Below are 22,483 nucleotides of genomic sequence, written 5' to 3' on the forward strand. Positions count from 1 at the left end.
GCTTTACGTCGCACTGATACAGATAGGTCTTTGGCAACGATGGGATCGGAAAGGGCTAGGAGTGGAAAGGAAGCTGTCGTAGCCTTAATTAACAATTTTCACTTGCCTGGTGTGAAAATGGGAAAACACGGAAAACCATCTGCAGAGCTGCCGACAGTCGGGTTCGAAACCACTATCTCCCGGATGCAAGCTCACAGCTGCGCGCCCCTAACCGCACGGCCAACTCGTCCGGTATTCAATAAATTGTAACGGTTAATGTCCTTGGATGTCTTTGCTGGCGAAATCTAGTGTTTGCAGTGCACTATGTCTTCTGGTATAGACTAGAGCAATTTTGTTTAGGCCCTACTTTCACTGATCTGTCTCAGTTTTATCCTTGGCTTTGGCAATATGTAAGTGTCTGAGGTATGAGCGATCTCATTTCTTATGAAGCCAGTCCCTGCTATGGATGGTGTAAAAATGTTGCTCATGGGGTCAGTTGGGGCATGCATTTCAGTGGGCTTGGCAGACTGATATGTAACAGAAAGTTCTGACTCGGTGAGGAAAGCAACGAGAAACTACCACACTCTCTTCCCTAGTATGCCTCTTCAGTGATGGGAGCTAATGGTTGAGCTGTTGAGGATTCAACCAGCCTTCGAACCGAGGGCTAGTTCGCGGACTGCGCGCTTGTTTTGTCCTCAACATTACTGCAACTCATACACTTCACACAACATTTTTAACAATTTCCTTTACATCGCACCGACATAGTCATGAAAATGGGAAACCACGGAAAACCATCTCTAGAGCTGCCGACAGTGGGGTTCGAACCCATTACCTCTCGGATGCAAGCTCACAGCTGCGCGCCGCTAACTGCACGGCCAAATCGCTAGGTCACACAACACGACCCTCCACCACACTAACACGCATTTTTCCATACAGTACAGATGCCACCCACCCTCGTCGAAAGTCTGCCTTACAAAGGTTCCATCAACCCAGCAATAGCGACACAAAATAATTAACTTATATTATTATAGTGGTGTAGTAAAGTATCGTGCGATCGCCTCGAGGCGGTGCAGCTCTTTTCAGGCACACGCCAAGTGGAGGTGAGCTGCATCTACCATTTTAACCACATACCAGCCTTGTCATTCTCAAATCTCTGGCAGTACCGGGGATCGAACAGATATAAACGTACGTAAAATCTACTATTGTATTGTGCTGCAGGCCTATATTCATTTGCCATTTGGTTAGTTTCATACACATTTTAAAGGACGAAAATACTCATTCTACTTTCATACTACTTTTATGTACTTACTTCACGTTATCAATTTCACGATTCAAAGCAAGTACATGCTTTTCTGTTTCCAGGTATTCTACAACAGAGGATTTTCTGAAAATATCACGCGTTGAGTTTATACAATTATTGAAAACGCTAGAAAGAAAAAATATAATATTTTAAACATTTAAGCTCTTTCGGCTTTTCCAATCGTGAAATTACCAGCGTTTCGCTCCAGTGAGACTATCATTTGACTAGCCACATCTTTCCAAGACGCTGGCGACTAGTGCGCCGCTGAAACACCCACTGCAAACCTCCTATGTAGGATAATGCAGTGACAGTGCACTAGGGGAGATACGTAGGCTACCTCCGCGTGTATGAATGCTTTCCTTAGGCTTGCATTCGAAATATAATGGCTACGAACCCCACTGTCAGCAACTCTGATAATAGTTTTCTGTGATTTCTCATTTTTCATACCAGATGTCGTTTCCTTCCCAATTCTAGCCCTATCCTATCCTATCCTATCCTATCCTATCCTATCCTATCCTATCCTATCCTATCCTATCCTATCCTATCCTATCCTATCCACTCGTCACTATAAGACCTGTCCGAGTCCGTGAGACGTAAAAGCAGTAAGAAATTTGCCTCATAAAGTATCTGTTAGGTTTAAAGTGTCGTTTGTCGGGCTGAATGGTTTAGGCAGTTGAGGCGCTGACCTCCTGACCCCAAACTTGGCAGGTTCGATCCTGGTTCTGTCCGGTGGTATCTGAAAGTGCTCAAATACGTCAGCCTCGTGTCAGTAGATTTACTGGCACGCAAAAGAACTCCTGCGGGACAAAATTCTAGCACATCGGCGTCTCCGAAAATCGTCAAAAGTAGTTAGTGGGACGTAAAATAAATAACATTATTATTATTATTATTATTATTATTATTATTATTATTATTATTATTATTATTATTATTATTATTAAACTATCGTTTGTGAAATAATTCCTGAATCTCGAATTCTACTCACGCATTTTATAATAGTGTTGCAAACAAAATAAATTGTATTCTGGAGAAGCACAGATTCCGAGTTTCGACACTTCTGTAATCAGAGTGGCCTCCTTTCTAGATGATAGGTGCGATATTATTCTTTATCGAGATAAAACAGACTTACGTAAGAGATAAGATTCATACAAATATTTACTTTTTTAGGCAGTTTGCACTTTGAAGACCATATCGTTCAACTTAGCCGAAGTACATTCACCTGACGTAAAATGCGACCTCAATAAGGTGGCCTCTTGGAACAATATCGGTGTTACAGATGTTTTAATTTCCTTAATATTTCACTTGCAGCACGAATTGGTGACAGAATGAATTCTTGGTTTAAAGTAGTTACAAGGGTTATTATGTGTAATTTCCGAGTATGCGAGTATAGTAGGTGCAATCCAGTAACGTAGCCAGGATCAACCGATAGGAGGAGTTATAGTTATAAAATATTGATAGAACATACTGAAGGTGTGTGTGTGTGTGTGTGTGTGTGTGTGTGTGTGTGTGTGTGTGTGTGTGTGTGTGTGTGTGTGTGTGTGTGTGTGTGTGTGGTGCGCGCACCCATGAGTGTCATTATAAGGACACTGTATATATTTTTTTCACATTTGGCTTTACGTCGCATTGACACATATAGTTCTTATGGCGACGATGGGATAAGAAAGGTTTAGGAGTGGGAAGGAAGCGGCCGTGGTCTTGATTATGGTACATTTCCCATTTGCCTGTTGTGAAAATGGGAAACCACGGAAAACCATCTTCAGGGCTGCCAACAGTGGGGTTCGAACCGACTATCTCCCGGATGCAAGCTCACAGCTGCGCGACCCTAACCGCACGCCAACTCTCCCGGTCTCCAATAACAAGAACAATACAATCAAGTTGAGTAGTTCTATGGCGAATGGTATGTTCAGATTACAATCTAAAATCCAACTTTTGAGGCTTCTTAGAAAATAGATTCAAGAGATCCCACTGAGTCAATTTTCACTTGCTTACTGTCAGTTTTTTGTACAAATTCCATGGGGATGGAGTTTTTAACCCCTCAGTAACCCCCCCCCCCTCGGCCTTATCTAAGCCTTTGGTGCAATAGAATGAGGATGCTGCGAAGTTGATACAGTGAGCTCGCAGTTGCGATCAACGGTAGGCTATTCCGAAAGAAAGAAGTTAGCTATCAGGCGAAACTGTCTTTGCATCGACCTTTTACCTTATAAATAAGAAAATAAATAAATACACCATCACCGATCTTCATTTAAGGTTGTCACCCATAGTCCCTGTCAATACTTTACCTACTCTATTCTATGATTTCAAAGAAGTTTGAAATTTATCGAATATCTCTCTTGGTAAATCACTCCTCCTATAAACGAATATTTACGCCAATAGTAATATTGACAATAATAATAATAATAATAATAATAATAATAATAATAATAATAATAATAATAGACTAATAATGGCGTATGACCTCCGGAGAGGCCCCTTTCATGGATTTAATTTTGAAGTTCATTAGGGGAAAAAGGTTTTAAAATTTGGAAAAAGCGGAAAGAATTTACGATTTCCTATTTAAAACGGGTCGTAAGTGAGACAAGGGCCGCGGTGTTTGAAACGTGTGTTCGGTTTCTTGGCCCTCACGACCCGTTGGGTGGGTTGAGTGGCTGTAGAGGATTCTAGATATGGTCATATTTACTATTTTGTTAATCTCATATAATAATAATTTCGTGTAGCTATTTCTAGCCGAGTGCAGCTCTTGTAAGGCAGACCCTCCGAAGAGGGTGGGCGGCATCTGCCATGTGTAGGTAACTGCTTATTATTGTGGTGGAGGATAGTGTTATGTGTGGTGTGTGAGTTGCAGGGATGTTGGGGACAACACAAACACCCAGCCCCCGGGCCATTCGAATTAACCAATGAAGGTTAAAATCCCCGACCCAGCCGGGAATCGAACCCGGGACCCTCTGAACCGAAGGCCAGTACGCTGACCATTCAGCCAACGAGTCGGACATCTGGGATATAATAAGCGGAATACGAAGTTCGGTTCATATCTTTTTATTATACTGTATTTCAGTCTAGGGGTGTCTTGTTTCGAAAAATGTGTAATTTTGAAAGTAAAGTTTTAGGAATATAGCCCCATGCCTCACAACCATACAGCAGGATGGGCCTGACATATGCTACGTAAATATTTCTCATAATGTTTGTAGATACATTATATTTATACCCCAGCAGAGATCTCAGAACAGCCACCCGTGTCGTGGCTCGTTGAAAGGCTTCTTCTACATACAGCCCGGATTTTTATGCATTAATAGGTTAGAATGCAAACTTTCTGAAGCGAGTAACGAGTGTAGTCTACCTTTACAACGATTATGCTACGGGGTTTGCATAAACATTAGGGGTACGGCCCAACAGAACCCCTATAATATATGTTACTCTTGCTACATTATGGAAGAGCGGGTGGCCGACACTTCCTACTAACCAAATTAGTTTGCAATCTAACCTGTTACTGCATAAAATCCGGGCCTTATGAAACATTATGTCTCCAGAAAAACCGCGGTCCCTGGACTGAACAGGAACCAAGGTGTATAGATGTCGATGCAGAGAGCTTTAAACGAACGAATCACAGCTCAGAAAGAATAACTTAAAATCTATAAATAATCATTTTAGAATGTAAAAACTGGTGGTTGCACAAACTTACAAGCAGGTCAGAAACCGCCACTGATCTCAAGTAAGCCTTGTATTCCTTTGGATCCTCCAGCGTGAGCTGAGTATGAAGTAAAGGTGAAGTTGCACGAGTATAACAACTTAGAGCTTTCTTTCCAAAACTCACTATGTCCAAAAACACACTTCTTCAGAAACTCGAATATCTGCTGCCTTTGCTTTAAGCGAACAGTAATTTATAATTTTTCCTTCATTTTTTTTTGTTTGGCGTCTTATTTATAACCTGGTCCGCCTCTGTGGTGTAGTGGTTAGCGTGATTAGCTGCCACCCCCGGAGGCCCGGGTTCGATTCCCGGCTTTGCCACGAAATTTGAAAAGTGGTATGAGGGCTGGAACGGGGTCCACTCAGCCTCGGGAGGTCAACTGAGTAGAGGTGGGTTCGATTCCCACCTCAGCCATCCTGGAAGTGGTTTTCCGTGGTTTCCCACTTCTCCTCCAGGCGAATGCCGGGATGGTACCTAACTTAAGGCCACGGCCGCTTCCTTCCCTCTTCCTTGCCTATCCCTTCCAATCTTCCCATCCCTCCACAAGGCCCCTGTTCAGCATAGCAGGTGAGGCCGCCTGGGCGAGGTACTGGTCATACTCCCCAGTTGTATCCCCCGACCAAGAGTCTGAAGCTCCAGGACACTGCCCTTGAGGCGGTAGAGGTGGGATCCCTCGCTAAGTCCGAGGGAAAAACCGAACCTGGAGGGTAAACAGATGATGATGATGATGATGATGATTTATAACCTGAAAATAGTACATTTTGATTTTTAAAAACATTTAAATAACACCGCTGTTTTAAACAATTTTATTTAGCACTGAAACATTAACAGAGTATCATCAACGAACACTTCAATTAAACTTATAGCCTACTGCTACAAAATGTTAAATATTGCTTGTATTTGGAACATGTTATTACTGTATTACAAATAAGCAGAATGCACTTTCAATAAACCAAGTTTATAATATACACTGGAATTAGTGGATGATATGGTTTCATGAAGAGAAAGTAGATTATACTCGCCTTGGATTTAGTAAGTTATGGAAAAAATTGCATTCCTTTCACAGAGAATTTTAGTATGAGTTTGCATAAAACAATCTCATCAGTGACTGTCGGAGATAGTGAGTTGTGGAAAGAAATCTCAAATTCACATATTCAGTTTTTGTTTTCGTCTTATGTCCTCTTCAACTATGCTATGTTATCCAACTCATTACCCATAATCATAGTAACATTTTGCACAGTAGGCCTAGTCGCTTACGGTGACTTTGATGTTGCTTGAATAAAAACATTTTAACCAAGGTAAATGCCCACTTGAATAACTTTCATTACTTGACCACTTGATTCCCTTCACACCGAGCTCGATAGCTGCAGTCGCTTAATTGCGGGCAGTATCCAGTATTCGGGAGATAGTGGGTTCGAATCCCACTGTCGGCAGCCCTGAAGATGGTTTTTCGTGGTTTCCCATTTTCACACCAGACAAATGTCGGGGCTGTACCTTAATTCAGGCCACGGCCGCTTCCTTTTCACTCCTAGCCCTTTCCTGTCCATCGTCGCCGTAAGACCTATGTGTGTTGGTGCGACGTAAAGCAACTTGCAAAAAAAAAATTAAAAAAATTCCCTTTACTTGTTCAAATACCATAACTTGAATTTCTACTCAGTCCACATAAACCAGCCTCATCATCATCATAAGGCAAGACCTTGTCGCTTCAACCATGTCTGACGATCCATTGCCTTCTTCTTCATATCGCCATACGAATCACAACCTAGTTAATCGACGGTGTACTTAATGTAGGATTTTCTTGGTTGCCCCCCCCCCCCCTTGTACTTTTCCCCAGAACTTTACCTTTAATAATTAAGTGGAGAAGAGTGTCGTGCCTGAATGTGCTACCAATGAATTTAATCTTCCTCTTCTTGATCATGTTCATGTTTTTTGACATTTTTGAAACCAGCCTTTACAGACAAAAAATAACTGTATGCTATATATTGCCCAGAAGGAAAGGTAAGGATTTTAACTAACGCGTTTGTTTGTTTGTTTGTTTGTTTGTTTGTTTGTTTGTTTGTTTGTTTGTTTGTTTGTTTGCTGTCTGTCTGTTTAATTAATTCATTTATGTATTTATTTATGGTAGGCTATGCGTTTTTGACCCTGGAGTGTCCGAGTACATATTCGGCTCGCCTGTTGCAGGTCTTTCTATTTAACGCCCAATAGGCGACCTGAGGTAGGGAGACGGTGAAACCCGGTTTTGGCATATAGCCTACTCCTGTCGAATAACACCAAGAGGAATGCTTTTTTGCTAGTGGCTTTACGTCGCACCGACGCAGATAAGTCTTATGGCGACGATGGGATAGGAAAGGCCTAGGAGTTAGAAGGAAGCGGCCGTGGCCTTAATTAAGGTACATCCCCAGCATTTACCTGGTGTGAAAAATGGGAAACTACGGAAAACCATCTGCAGGGCTGCCGACAGTGGGATTCGAACCAACTATCCCCCGGATGCAAGATCACAGCCGCGCGCTCCTAACCGCACGGCCAACTCGCCCGGTAAAGGGAAATGCTCAAGGCTTTAACGTCTCTATGTGATGGCCAAACCACCATCAACAGCGTCATACGCCCTCGCTACATATGAATACTGCGGAGAGGTTTGGAATTGAAGCCAGGCTTTTAGCAAGCAATCTAATGTTAATTGCTTTACGTCCCACTAACTACTTTTTAAGATCTTCGGAGACGCCGAAGTGCTGGAATTTAGTCCCGCAGGAGTTCTTTTACGTGCCAGTAAATCTACCGACACGGGGCTGTCGTATTTGAGCACCTTCAAATACCACCGGACTGAGCCAGGATCGAACCTGCCAAGTTGGAGTTAGGAGGCCAGCGCCTTAACCGTCTGAGCCACTCAGCCCGGCAGCAAGCAATCTAGTGATTAAAAATGGTACACCACCACCGATCCTACCCTGCCAGCCAACATTCTGATGGATTTTTTTTTTTTCGACCAATGGAACTCGAACCGGCTGACCACGGTGTCAGACCATTAAATAAAAGACGTGACGCCTTAACATCATGCCACCAGGCGCGCACGCGTTGAATTTCATTTGACAAGCGGCGCCACGGTGTAATAATATCTCAGCCGACAGTCTTATAAGTTCCCTTCATTTTGCTGGTCTCCCAAAGATATCAGTTACAGCTCTTGCGGATGGAGTTGTCGGTACACTCTCTCAGTGCATCAGTGGTACAGTGTCGGCCGACGGATCGCGGCTTCAATTCCGCCAGGAGCAGTCGGGCTTTTGAAGGGTGGACAAAATAAAATCCTGCGATACTCCATGTCGGTCTGTAAAAGATCTCTGACACTTCACGAGTTTACCCGACAGAATACCTTTTAAAAACTCCGACAAAGACGCCCGAAAGAGATTCGATTTACTTTACCGCCTGGTAGAGTAAAACGGAATGTGAAAATTGACGTGCAGGCAGCCAGATGGTGTCAAATTAAAATGCCTGCACACGGTAACTGAATTATTATTATTATTATTATTATTATTATTATTATTATTATTATTATTATTATTATTATTATTATTTATATATAAAACGCTAACGTGAGGGAATTAAAAGGCGTGGTTTGTACCAAAATCTTCCAAATCATCCCAACAGTACAGTAAAAATCTTGCATTTCTTGACAAGTCAACGGAAATATGTTTATTTCATGTAATTCATTTAATTACAAAGCCGTACCAAGATTTGGATCGACTTTGATGGATAGATTGTCGCTAGGCGACGGCGACTTACTCTCTATCATGATAGTCCGGTAACAAATGCTGTATACAGGAGGATGGGAACACGCCTCCATGGTTTATGATGTACCTTTCTTGCTAGGAGGTTCATGTGACTAGGGAACTCATTGCCTGTTATTTGGAAATAGCAATCCAGAATGCCGTGTTCGAAAGGTACTTCCATGTAACTAGACAACTCATAGCCGAGGAATCTGTTCATTTTCGCACCAGACGGCAAAACAAAGAATGTCATGTGTCCACTCGCGTTGCAATGAACATCATGCATCGTGCAAATAAATCGCCATTTATATAAGTATATAGAAACAGTTTGATCAAATTAATAGGCATATGAATCTAAAAAGTAGAGCATATTTACATTAATTATTTCTTTGTTTTGTAAGTGAAATTACAAATAAATGTAATAAGAAAAGTATAAATAACAAAACAACCAAAAATAATGAAGAAAAATGTTAGTATAAATTGCATAAAGTGGAATTAATTAAAAACACCTTTGATTTACTGAAGCGTAGCAGCGCACGCCGTTTATCTATTATTATTATTATTATTATTATTATTATTATTATTATTATTATTATTATTATTATTATTATTATTATTATTATTATTACAGACGAAACAAGGGAATTGATCAACACTATAGAAAAGAGGAAAACCAAATTCCTTGTCCACACACTTCGACATAACACATTCTTCACGACTCTGCTGGAAGGAAAAGTTCTTGGTAAGAAGGAAAGAGGAAGGCCGAGGAAGAAGTATCTGTATTCCGTGATGGACAGACTGAATTTGAAAAAAATATGTTGACCTGAAACGCTCAGCAGTGGTTGCAGCGACAAGGCCTTGTCTTTAGGATATGAATTATTATTATTATTATTATTATTATTATTATTATTATTATTATTATTATTATTATTATTATTATTATTATTACTATTATAGATGCATTTTGAGAAACAATCCAAGCAGCAAGGAGCAGAGTTTCCGAGAGTACTACCAATTCAGGGTTAAGAAACAGCACGGGTTGTACCCTACATGGTAGAAGTGAACTCAACCAACAAACTTTCAGAGGTTCAGGAGACGTTGGCCGAGTATTTTGTTATCAAGAAACCATGATCGTTGATGATTCATAACTGAGTAATCTGCATTTATTTCCTGTTACTGAACTCGACTACCTCTGTGTTTGTTTACACGAAATTTAATACGAACTAAACAAACGCTTACTCGGCATAGTATCATTTGACTAATGGCCGCTGTACTCCTGTTGAACGTAATAATATTTACATTGCAATTCAGAACGGAGTTTCAACCCTTGAAGTCTCAAAAACATAAATTAGATCTTCAAACTGTTCTGACTTCCGAAAAATTTCCGACTTTTTGTATCGGTTTAATCTGACGGTTACTGTACGATTTAGCTATAACTGAGAGCACATTTTCTTTCCACATGTCGAACACAATCATAGTTTTATTTCGATGACCGCCGGGCTGACAAAAGAACATGTGTATTAATTTATTTATTATTCAATCATTCTGAGTAGTGTCCCGATGAGCGAATTTAGTCGGCTATTTGTTGTACGTACTGAGCGAGAATATGCTGCACTTTTTATTCCATGCCGTGAAGAAAACACTCGACCAATGTTTATCTGATCTACTGACCTAGTTTGATAGTTATGCATGTTTTCCTGCAGTTAATTTCCGTATTTAAGGAGATCACACCATTTTTAAGGTTTTACATGACTAGTACTGCAAGTAGGCTTACAAGTTATGCATTGTGATAGGTAAAAATGTTCCTATTCTTCAATCAATCATCAATGATCTGTATTTAGGACTCTCGCTGTCGCCCAGGTGGCAGATTCCCTATCAGCCTTTTCTTAAATCATTTCAAAGAACCTAGAAATTCATCCAACATTTCCCGTGGTAAATTATACCAATCCCTTATTCCTCATTGTATAAATTAATATTTGCCCCAATACGTCCTTTTGAATTCCATCTTTATCTTCATATTATGACCTTCCTACTTTTAAAAGCTCCACTCAAGCTTATTCGTCTACTAATAATAATTCTACGCCATTTCTCCGCTGACAGGTCGGAATATACGCTTAGTCGAGCAGTTCGTCTTCTACTCCCAAGTCTTTCTACCCCAAAGTTTGCAGCATTTTCGTAACACTAATCTTTTGTCGGAAATCAAGTAGAAAAAAAATCGTGCTGTTTCCCTTTGGATCTTTTCCACTTCTCGTACCACGTATTCCTAGTGTGGGTCGCATACACTGGAATCATACTCTGACTGGGGTCTTACCGGAGATTTATACGCCCTATCATATCCATCCTTACTACAACCCTTAAATACCCTTATAGCTACACAAAGAGATCTGTAAACTTTATTTACGACCTCGTTAAAGTGATTAACCCAATGATGCTCTCTCCTTATATTAACACCTGGGGGGCTTCAATGACTCCGTCCGGCTCCATGGCTAAATGGTTAACATGCTGGCCTTTGGTTCAAGGGATCCCGGGTTCGATGTCGGGTCGGGTATTTTAACATTCATTAGTTAATTCATATGGCTCGGGGGCTGGGTATTTGTCACGTTTCCAGCATTAGATTTCATCTTAAATATGGTCCCAACCTCACAGATACGCAGGTCGCCTATGCGACGTCAAATCGGAAGACCTGCACCAGGCCTTTCCTGAGACCACACGCCATTATTATTATTATTATTATTATTATTATTATTATTATTATTATTATTATTATTATTATTATTATACAACAGAGCCTCCGTGGCTCAGGCGGCAGCACGCCGGGCTCTCACCGCTGGGTTCCGTGACTCAAATCCCGGTGACTCCATGTGAGATTTGTGCTGGACAAAGCGGAGACGGGACAGGTTTTCGTAAGGTACTCCGGTTTTCCCTATCATCTTTCATTCCAGCAACACTCTCCATTACCATTTCATTTCGTCTGTCATTCATTAATCATTGCCCCAGAGGAATGCGACAGCCTTCGGCAGCCGGCAAAGTTCCTATCCTCACCGCTAGATGGGGGTTTCATTCATTCCATTGCTGACAAGGTCGAATGACTGGAAACAGGCTGTGGATTTTCATTATTATACAGTGATTCCCATGTGGTACTTTCACCCCCCGTCAACACGGTAATTAAATAATGTTATTGGTTTTTACGATCCATTAACTACTTTTACAGTGATTAAAACAGAGGATTTTCCTCTTGGTAAAACTTACAAACTGACTTTTCATCTCGTTTACCATCATACCATTGTCTGCTGCCCATCTAACAATGTCGAGGCCTTTTTATAGTCGCTCACAATCGTGAAAGTTATTTACTACTCTATACAGTATAACTTCCGCAAATAGCCTTATCTGTGATTCCAGTTCTTTACCCATATAATACATATAAACATCATAAAGGTCCAATAATACTACCCTTTGACAAATCCTTTTAAATAATTATATGATCAGATAACGATTCACGTAACCTAATTCTCTGAATTCTATTTTATAGAAATTTAGCCATACTTTTGTCTAGTCCAACAGCCGTCATTTTCGCCAGTAATCTCCCATGATCTACCCTATTAAAATCCTTAGATAGGTTAATGGCGGATCAATCAATCAATCAATCAATCAATACTGATCTGCATTTAGGGCAGTCGCCCAGGTGGCAGATTCCCTATCTGTTGTTTTCCTAGCCTTTTCTTAAATGATTTCAAAGGAATTGGAAATTTATTGAACATCTCACTTGGTAAGTTATTCCAATCCCTAACTCTCCTTCCTATAAATGAATATTTGTCCCAATTTGTCCTCTTGAATTCCAACTTTATCTTCATATTGTGATCTTTCCTACTTTTAAAGACGCCACTCAAACTTATTCGTCTACTAACGTCATTCCACGCCATCTCTTCGCTGACAGCTCGGAACATACCACCTGGTCTAGCAGCTCGTCTTCTTTCTCCGAATTCTTTCCAGCCCAAACTTTGCAACATTTTTGTAACGCTACTCGTTTGTCGGAAATCATCCAGAACAAATCGAGCTGCTTTTCTTTGGATTTTATTCATAACCCGTTTGCATGACTGGAAACAGGTTGCGGATATTCGTTTTTCAATCATGTTGCCGTAAAACCAACAACAGTTATAATTAAGAGCTGAAAAATAGCTGGACGCCCCCATGAAAACTACCAACATTGGGGCAAAGATTCGGGAAGACCGAGCTCGATAGCTGCAGTCGCGTAAGTGCGGCCAGTATCCAGTATTCGGGAGACAATGAGTTCGAATCCCATTGTCGGCAGATGGTTTTCCTTGGTTTCCCATGTTCACAGGAAAATGCTGGGGCTGGACCTTAATTAAGGCCACGGTCTCTTCCTTCCCACTCCTAACCCCTTCCTGTCCCATTTGCAAGACCTATCTGTGTCGGTGCGACGTAAAGCAACTTGTAATTTAAAAAAAAGAGATTCAGGAGGCGAGATTAAAGTGGTTTGGCCATCTAATGCGGACAGACGATAACTACGTCATCAAAAAAGAATGTAAAGGCATGCAAGTTGAGGAGAAGAGAAAGCGAGGGCTACCAAAGAAGTGGTGGATGGACCTGGTGCGAGAAGACTTGATGGAGAAGAGTCTAAATATTGAAATACCCGAGGATAAAGAACGATGGAAAAGATATATTACGAACAGCGACCCTGCATATTGCAAGATGAGCTGCAATACGTCTGTATTTTTTTTTAATGCGAACTAAAACATTATGGACGAGACACAACTATTTTCAAGTCAGTGCCATATTTTCTTTCAAAGAAACACATTATTTGAAAACATTTTGTCTTTGGATTCTACACTCATTTCTCCGTACATAATACTCTGTATAAAATACCATGTAAATATTTCTTTTTAATATTTGGAAAATAATTATAGGTGTTGAGCGCACTAATATTTTAACATAATAACAATTTAAGGGTACACTGCGACCACACGAAGCTTGCTCCCAAAATCAATTTTGCACGTAGAACCTTCCCCTTGTCAGTTGAGAAGGTGCTCAAGTACACAAGCCTAGAGTCGGTTAATTTCCCAGCACGTAAAAGAACCCCTGCAGGAAGGACTACCTTTCGGCACCTCAGCGTCTGAAAAAACTTCCAAAGTAGATAATAGGACCGTAAATCTAGTAACGTTGTTCATGACTTGTTAGTTGGAAATAGTTCGAGAACTGTTCACCAAAAATACATTTTTGTGCCGAGCGAGTTGGCCGCTGTTAATTTGAATTCGGGAGTTGATGGGTTCAAACCTCACTATCAGCAGCCCAGAAGAAGGTTTGCTGTTTTCCGTGGTTTCCCATTTCGTACCAGGAAAATGCTGGGGCTATACCCTAATTACGGCCACAGTCGCTACCTTCCCAGTATTAGCCCTGTCCTATCCCATCGTTACCAAAAAGCCTGTCTGACTTAATGCGACAATAAACATCAATCAATCAATCAATCAATCAATCACTGATCTGTATTTAGGGTTGTTGCCTACAGTAGGTGGCAGATTCCCTATCAATCGTTTACCGGCTAGGAGCGCGCGGCTGTGAGCTTGCATCCGGGAGATAGTGGGTTCGAATCCCACTGCCAGCAGCCCTGAAGATGGTTTTCCGTGGTTTCCCATTTTCACACCAGTCAAATGCTGGGGCTGTACCTTAATTTTTTTGCCAGGGGCTTTACGTCGCACCGACACAGATAGGTCTTATGGCGACGATGGGATAGAAAAGGCCTAGGAGTTGGAAGGAAGCGGCCGTGGCCTTAATTAAGGTACAGCCCCAGCATTTGCCTGGTGTGAAAATGGGAAACCACGGAAAACCATTTTCAGGGCTGGCGATAGTGGGATTCGAACCTACTATCTCCCGGATGCAAGCTCACAGCCGCGCGCCTCTACACGCACGGCCAACTCGCCCGGTGTGTATCTTAATTAAGGCAACGGCTGCTTCCTTCCAATTCCTAGGACTTTCCTATCCCATCGTCGCCATAAGACATATCTGTGTCAGTGCGACGTAAAGCCACTAGCCAAAAAAATCATTTATCAACCTCTTTTCTTTAAGTGGCTTAACAAGAATTTGGAAATCTATCCAACATTTCCCCTTGGTAAATTAATCCATTCCCTAATTCCTCTTCCTGATTGAATAATTGCACCAATTTGTCCTCTTGAATTCCGATTTTATCTTCATATTAAGATCTTTCCTTCCTTTAAAAACTCCACTCAAGCTTATTCGTCTACTAATGTCATTCCACGCCATTTCTCCGCTGACAGGTTGGAACATACCACTTACTTGAGCAGCTCGTCTCCTTAATCCCAAGTTTTCTCATCCCAAAGTTTGCAATATTTTCGTAACTCTGCTCTTATGTCGGAAATCACCCAGAGCAAATCGTGCTGCTTTCCTTTTCCTAGATAGTGATACTTTCTTTCTTAATCCGTTTACCCTCCAGGGCTGGTTTTTCCCTCGGACTCAGCAGGAGATCTCACTCTACCGCTTCAAGAGCAGTGTCCTGGAGCGTGAGACTTTGGGTCAGGGGGATACAACTGAGGAGGAGGAGGACAGTAGGCCTACCTTATCCAGGCGGCCTCACCTGCTATGCTGAAAAGGGGCCTTGTGGGGAGATTGGAAGGGATAGACAAGGAAGAGGGAGAAGTGGAAAACCACGGAAAACCACTTCGAGGATGAGGAGGGAATCCAGCCCCGCTCTACTCAGCTGATCTTCCGAGGCTGAGTGGATCCCGTTCCAGCCCTCCCCGAGCCTGCGGGGGTGGCAGCTAATCACACTAACCACTACACCACAGAGGCGGACAGTGAGTAAACACTGTATAAAATATATGGTAATTAGCCGACATAAAAAGTTAATTATCTTGTAGCAAAACCTGCTCGCTGAACACATGTTGTAAGGTTATATATGTGTAAGTTTGTACATCGGCATTTTTCTCTCTCTAAAATCTAAGATGTTTCAAGAAACATGCGTGCTGGCCTTTGGTCACAGGGGTCCCGGGCTCGATTCCCGGCAGGGTCGGTAATTTTAACCTTAATTGGTTAATTTCGCTGGCACGGGGGCTGGGTGTATGTGTCGTCTTCATCATCATTTCATCCTCATCACGACGCGCAGATCGCCTACGGGCGTCAATTCAAAAGACCTGCACCTGGCGAGCCGAACTTGTCCTTGGACACTCCCGGCACTAAAAAGCCATACGCCATTTCATTTCCCGTATCCTGCAAATTTCTATGTGTTGGAATCGTTTTTACAATACTAAGCTGGTAGGTAGTAAGTCACTGTGCCGTTCAATCTACTGCAAATAGCAGTGTTAAGGTATCGGGAATATTTGAGCTATCTGTGAATTTGTATGCGATTACTTGTAATGGAATATACACACATTTTGTGTGAATTCCTAAAGTGAAATGCATTGTAATTGCCATATTAGGGAATATTTTAATTCATTTGTCTAGATTGTTTTCGGTAGTGGCTTTACGTCGCACCGACAGATCTTATGGAGACGATGGGATAGGAAAGGGCTAGGAATGGGAAGGAAGCGGCCGTGGCCTTAATTAAGGTACAGCCCCAGCATTTGCCTGGTGTGAAAATGGGAAAACCACGGAGAACCATCTTCAGGGCCGCCGACAGTGGGATTCGAACCCACTCTCTCCCGGATGCAAGCTCACAGCTGCGCATCGCTAACCGCACGACCAACTCGCCCGGTGTGCAGATTTCTCTCTGATTGCTTGTAAGTTGTTTTGTCATGTATTGTTTTACTTGTTTTCATGTCTTTCGATGGTTCTGAGTAATACTATCGTAACGCATTTTTCAGATGGCACATTAAAGCAAATTAAACTTTCCCGTGTACGCCAGAAGTTATCATGGAGATTTATGGCTGTCAGTATTATTTTGTTTTCAAGTAGGCTACGGTAATTGTCCTCCTTCGCTGAAAGTTCAGCATTGATGTCTTTGGTTTAGAGGATCCGGCCGGGTCAGGTCTGGTTTATTTCTCTGAATCGGGGACTGATTGTTCGTGTAACACATACTTCTTCATATAAACACAACCAACCACAACAGACAAACGCTATGGTGAATACATCCCTCACTCCACATCGGGTTGTGTTATGAAGTGCACCCGACCGTTAAACAGGACCAAGTCCACATCTGCGATCCCATCAGGGTGTGGGAAAAGCTGCAGAAGAAGAAGAAGAAAATTTTGTTTTCATGCAATTTTTTGATGTATCTTATTTTTGTTGTTTCGATGGGCAATTTACTTTTTAATTGAATTTTGCAAAGCTGCAATGTGTTTGTTGGTAATACGGTATAACCAAACACAATTCGGGTATTTGTTGAATGTAGTAGCGTAGCCAGTATCGATCGATGGTATTAGAACAAAATGAAGGTAGGGTTACCATGCGTCCTGAAGAAGCGGAATTGTCCTGAATTTGAGCACGTGTCCCGACGTCCTGACTGAATTTTTAAAAATCCCTAAATGTTCTGAATTTAGAAAATCAGAGCATTTTTTAATTTTAATTTTGCTCAATTCATTTAATTCTCATCTATGCAAGTAACACTGAATATTATATAATTTTGGAGTGGTCTGTAAAGTAGGTATTTTACTTAAAGTATGATTTCTTATTCCTTCTCTATTTGATTTTTAACGTTAACATCATATAACAAGTGTGTCTTTTTTTAATGGATGGGACGGTTCACATAGAATTACCCAAATGCACTCGTTGGAACCATAGGCGCCAACTTTTGGTCTTGAGGACGGGGGCAAGATGAATATATTACGTTAAATATTTTTACGGGGGCAAAAACATGATTGCGTCCCCATACCACACTATATGCATGGGGGGCAAGTGCTCCCGTGAAGTCGGCGCCTATGTTTGGAACTTGTCGACGTTGGTGTCCTGATTTTCATCCTCAACCTTATGGCAACCCTAAATGAAGGTCTTTGTGAGTGTGTGGTGCGCGGATGCACGAGTGTCACAAGGGTACTGATACAAGTAAATTATGCTTATATTCGGACTGCAGTACCGATACTTTACAAAAGCTTACATTAAAATACAAAACAAGAACGATATGATCAAAGTGAATAGTTACACGGCGATTGGTATGTTCAGATTTCGATCTAAAATTGTTCATAATTTTGCTTTGTAAAAATTCCATCGCCGCCTCTGTGGTGTAGTGGTTAGCGTGATTAGCTGCCACCCCCGGAGGTCCGGGTTCGATTCCCGGCTCTGCCACGAAATTTGAAAAGTGGTACGAGGACTGGAACGGGGTCCACTCAGCCTCGGGAGGTCAACTGAGTAGAGGCGGGTTCGATTCCCACCTCAGCCATCCTCGAAGTGGTTTTCCGTGGTTTCCCACTTCACCTCCAGGCAAATGCCGGGATGGTACCTATCTCAAGGCCACGGCCGCTTCCTTCCCTCATCCTTGCCTATCCCTTCCAATCTTCCCATCCCCCTACTAGGCCCCTGTTCACTATAGCAGGTGAGGCCGCCTGGGCGAGGTACTGGTCATACTCCCCAGTTGTATCCCCCGACCAAGAGTCTGAAGCTCCAGGACACTGCCCTTGAGGCGGTAGAGGTGGGATCCCTCGCTCAGTCCGAGGGAAAAGCCGAACCTGGAGGGTAAACAGATGATGATGATGATGATGATGAAAAATTCCATCAGTGGGGGGGGGGTTCTAATCTCCAGTAACCCCCCGCCTTGGCCACGCCCCTGGCTGAATGGGCAGCATAGTGGCTTCCAGTTCAGAGGGTCCCGGGTTTAAAGTTTAAAAAAAAAAAAAGGGTTGGTGTCAAAAAGGGCAATCGACTCTAAAACTTCGCTAAATCCACATGAAGTGCCGATCCCAAAAAAAATTGGAAAAGGGCAGAAAGAAGAATAAGAAGAATGGTAACAGCCAAACATGCATCTCTTACCCACAGACCAGCCGGCGTGCTGACCTTAGGATACTGCTGTGCGCATGTATTTTCATTCATTAAAAAGGTTGCCGACACGTCATGTCGTGTAGGCAGAGCTTTCCCATGAAGAACACAACCTACTTCTGCACGTATACGAAACTGTTTGAAGTGATGGTAAACCGAAACGTTAACAACATGCCGGATACGGCGTGGAAATAACATGAAGCACACAGCTGACCAAACTGACAACAGATGTTGCAACAAACTGCCTTATGCTATATAAAGACTTCGTCTAACATAAAGCAGACAAAGTGGATAAATAGTCAAAACACATCACTCACCCTTATTATAGCAAAATTATCCGCACTGCGAGGTTTCAATTCTTCTTTTTCCTTAGGTGTCTCCTCGTCTTGGGCACTCATTGTTGGGAGCACATTGTTAACACCACATATTCATAAAATTTACAGATCACACAGATTGTTGCACAGTAAGCGAACTACGCGTCATATATTTGACACATGATCACACTTATCTCGGGCACTGATCGCACGCGCGCTCAATAACTGGTTCGATCTCAACAACACAACGTAAACAACAAAAAGTGGTTGGGTTGATCAACGTTAGTTTCGCTTCCTACCTGTGGCAGAGCGCAGGCGCGCGCAGAGCCAATGGCACACTGAGGGGGAAGTGGTGAGTATTCTGAACATGCGGTGCGGTCGCATTGCTGCACTTTTTGTCGGAAAGAGGGCGCGTGGCACACAACTAGCCGACAAACAAATCAAGAGTCGCGGCCTGAGGCAGTGCACCACACTACTGTCATTATCTTTTATTGTCATCTAATCGTTCAAGATGTCAGGGAACTTTATAAGATGAGCTGCTTTGCCTTAACGGGACCCAACAAGGCTAAGTTCCCACGTATTCATCACAGGTGATGTAGTAAGCCACGCAGCCTGAAGCCAATTGGTCACTTCCCGAGAGTATTTAAAGGTTAGATGCTGCTTTTTATTTCTTATTCTTTCTTGAAAGAATGTCGGCGTATACATCAGATGTTTTCACTAATGTGTAGGCTACTCATAACGTCACTGATATTTATGAAGATTTTGCGACGGTTGTTCAATAAAGAACCGGGCGAGTCGGCCGTGCGGTTAGGAACGTGCAGCTGTAAGCTTGCATCCCCATTGTCGGCAGCTCTGAAAATGATTTTCCGTGGTTTCCCATTTTCACACCAGGCACGGCCTTTCCTATCCCTTCGTCACCATAAGACCTATCCGTGTCGGTGCGAGGTAAAACAAACGGCGAGGATGTTTCTTACCTAACTAATTATTACGAACGAATGAAGATTTACATTTGTTGCGGATGTCTAATAATAATCCGTGGTGTACGGGTGCCTGCCTCTTACCCGGAGGCCCCGGGTTCGATTCCCGGCCAGGTCAGGGATTTTTACCTGGATCTGAGGGCTGGTTCGAGGTCCACTCAGCCTACGTGATTAGAATTGAGGAGCTATCTGACGGTGAGATAGCGGCCCCGGTCTAGAAAGCCAAGAATAACGGCCGAGAGGATTCGTCGTGCTGACCACACGACACCTCGTAATCTGCAGGCCTTCGGGTTGAGCAGCCGTCGCTTGGTAGGCCAAGGCCCTTCAAGGGTTGTATTGCCATGGGTTTTGCTTTGGTCTAATAATAGTAATAATAACATACATCACACATCATTACAGACCGTTATGCCTTTCAACGTTCAGTCTGTAAGCCTCTGTGAATTTACTACACGTGGCCACAATCCCCTATTTGCAACTACTTCTGTGGCCTAATTTAGTTCTATACCTCTTATCTTCAAATCGTTAGAAACTGAGTCTAACCATTGTCGTCTTGGTCTGCCTCTACTTCTCTTTCCCACCGTAACCGAGTCCATTCCTCCAGTCCAGTCCTCCTCCATTCGCCACACATGCCCCCACCACCGAAGCCGGTTTATACGTACAGCTTCATCCATTGAGTTAATTCCTAACTTAGCCTTTATCTCCTCATTCCGAATACCCTCCTGCCATTGTTCCCATACGTTTGTATCAGCAATCATTCTCACTACTTTCATGTTTGTTACTTCTGACTTATGAATAAGATATCCTGAGTCCACCCAGCTTTCGCTCCCGTAAAGCAAAGTTGGTATGAAAACAGACCGATGTAAAGATAGTTTCGTCCGGGAGCTGAATTCCTTCTTACAGAATACTGTTCAACGCAACTGCGAGCTCACTGCATTAGCTTTACCGTACCTTGATTCAATCTCACTATATTACCATCCTGGGAGAACACACATCCTAAATACTCGAAATGATCTACCTGTTCCAGCTTTGTTTACCAATCTGACATTTAATTCTCTTGGATTTCTTACCTAATGACATGAATTTAGTCTTCGAAAGGCTAATTTTCATACCATACTCATTGCACCTATTTTCAAATTTCAAGATATTATACTGCAGGCTTTCGACACAATCTGCCATTAAGACTATGTCGTCAGCATAGGCCAGACTGTTAACTACATTTCCACCTAACTGAATCCCTCCCTGCCACTTTATACCTTCCAACAGATGATCCATGTAAACTAAGAACAACAAAGGTGAAATATTGCAGCCTTGTCTAACCCCTGTAAGTACCCTGAACGAAGAACTCATTCTACCATCAATTCTCACTGCAGCCCAATTGTCAACATAATTGCCTTTGATTGATTTTAATAACCTACCCTTAATCCCTTAGTTCCCCTGTTTGGTGAACATCTTTTCCCTAGGTACGCTGTCAAATGCTTTCTCTAGATCTACGAAACATAAACACAACTGTCTATTCTTCTCGTATTCCGGCCCCGCGGTGTAGGGGGCAACGCGTCCGCCTGTCACCCGGCAGCACCGGTTTCGATTTTTGTCTGGGTCAGGGGTTTTTAATTGTAAATGGTTAATATCCCTGGCCTGGGGACTGTGTGGTCACGTCGTCTTTAACGTTCCTTTCCTCAGCATTAAAAAATTCATCTCGTAGCATTTTTCAATTACTTGGCGCATACTGAAAATCTGATCCTGACAGCCCCTCTGTTGTCTGTTCATCCAACTTTCTCTCAAACACTGATCGCATCCTCCCTTCCAAGATGCCAGTGAATACTTCGCCTGATATACTAATCAATGAGATACCTTGATAGACGTTGCAATCCTTCCCTTATAGATAGGTGCAATTACTGATTTTGTTCAATCTGAAGGTACCTTACCAACACTCCATGCTAATTTTATTACTCTATGAAGCCATTTCATCCCTGCCTTTCCACTATACTTCACTATTTCATGTCTAATTTGATCCATCCCTGCTGCTTTATGAAAATGGAGTTTATTTACCATCTTTTCCACTTCCTCAATCGTAATTTCATCAACATCATTTTCCTCCTCCCTATGAGGTCGGTTATACGCGACACCACCGGGTGGATTTCCTTTTACGTTTAGAAAATTTTCAAAATATTTCCTCCTCCTGTCCAGTGATTCCCTCGGATATATTATGAGTTCACCTGAATTACCCGAAACACTGTTAATTTCCTTTTTCCCTCCCATTCTAAGATTCTTTATTACTATCCAAAAAGGTTTCCCTGCTGCTTGACCTAGCCTTTCCAGGTTGTTACCAAAATCTTCCCACGACTTATTTTTGGATTCAACAACTATTTGTTTCTCTCTGCTTCTTTCATTTTCGCACAATTCGCTGTCTGCATCAGCCCTTGTTTGGAGCCGTTTCTGATCAGCCTTCTTTCTACGTTTACAAGCTGCTGTCACTTCATCATTCCACCAAGATGTTCGCTTTTTTCCATCTTTACACACAGTTGTTCCTAGGCATTATC

General features: G+C 42.3%; 1 protein-coding gene across 1 annotated transcript in view; it reads right to left on the minus strand.

Annotated features, from left to right (window-relative positions):
• Positions 1 to 19,233, minus strand: part of Rhp (rhophilin) — a 714,954-nt gene extending 695,721 nt beyond the window's left edge. The window contains exon 1 of the mRNA XM_068228425.1: positions 18,970 to 19,233. Coding sequence (XP_068084526.1) covers positions 18,970 to 19,050 — 81 coding nt within the window. The 5' untranslated portion in view covers positions 19,051 to 19,233. The remainder of the gene's footprint in view (positions 1 to 18,969) is intronic.
• Positions 19,234 to 22,483: the final 3,250 nt, after the last annotated feature.

This window comes from Anabrus simplex, chromosome 6 (genome assembly GCF_040414725.1).
Source record: "Anabrus simplex isolate iqAnaSimp1 chromosome 6, ASM4041472v1, whole genome shotgun sequence".
NCBI classification, from domain to species: domain Eukaryota; kingdom Metazoa; phylum Arthropoda; class Insecta; order Orthoptera; family Tettigoniidae; genus Anabrus; species Anabrus simplex.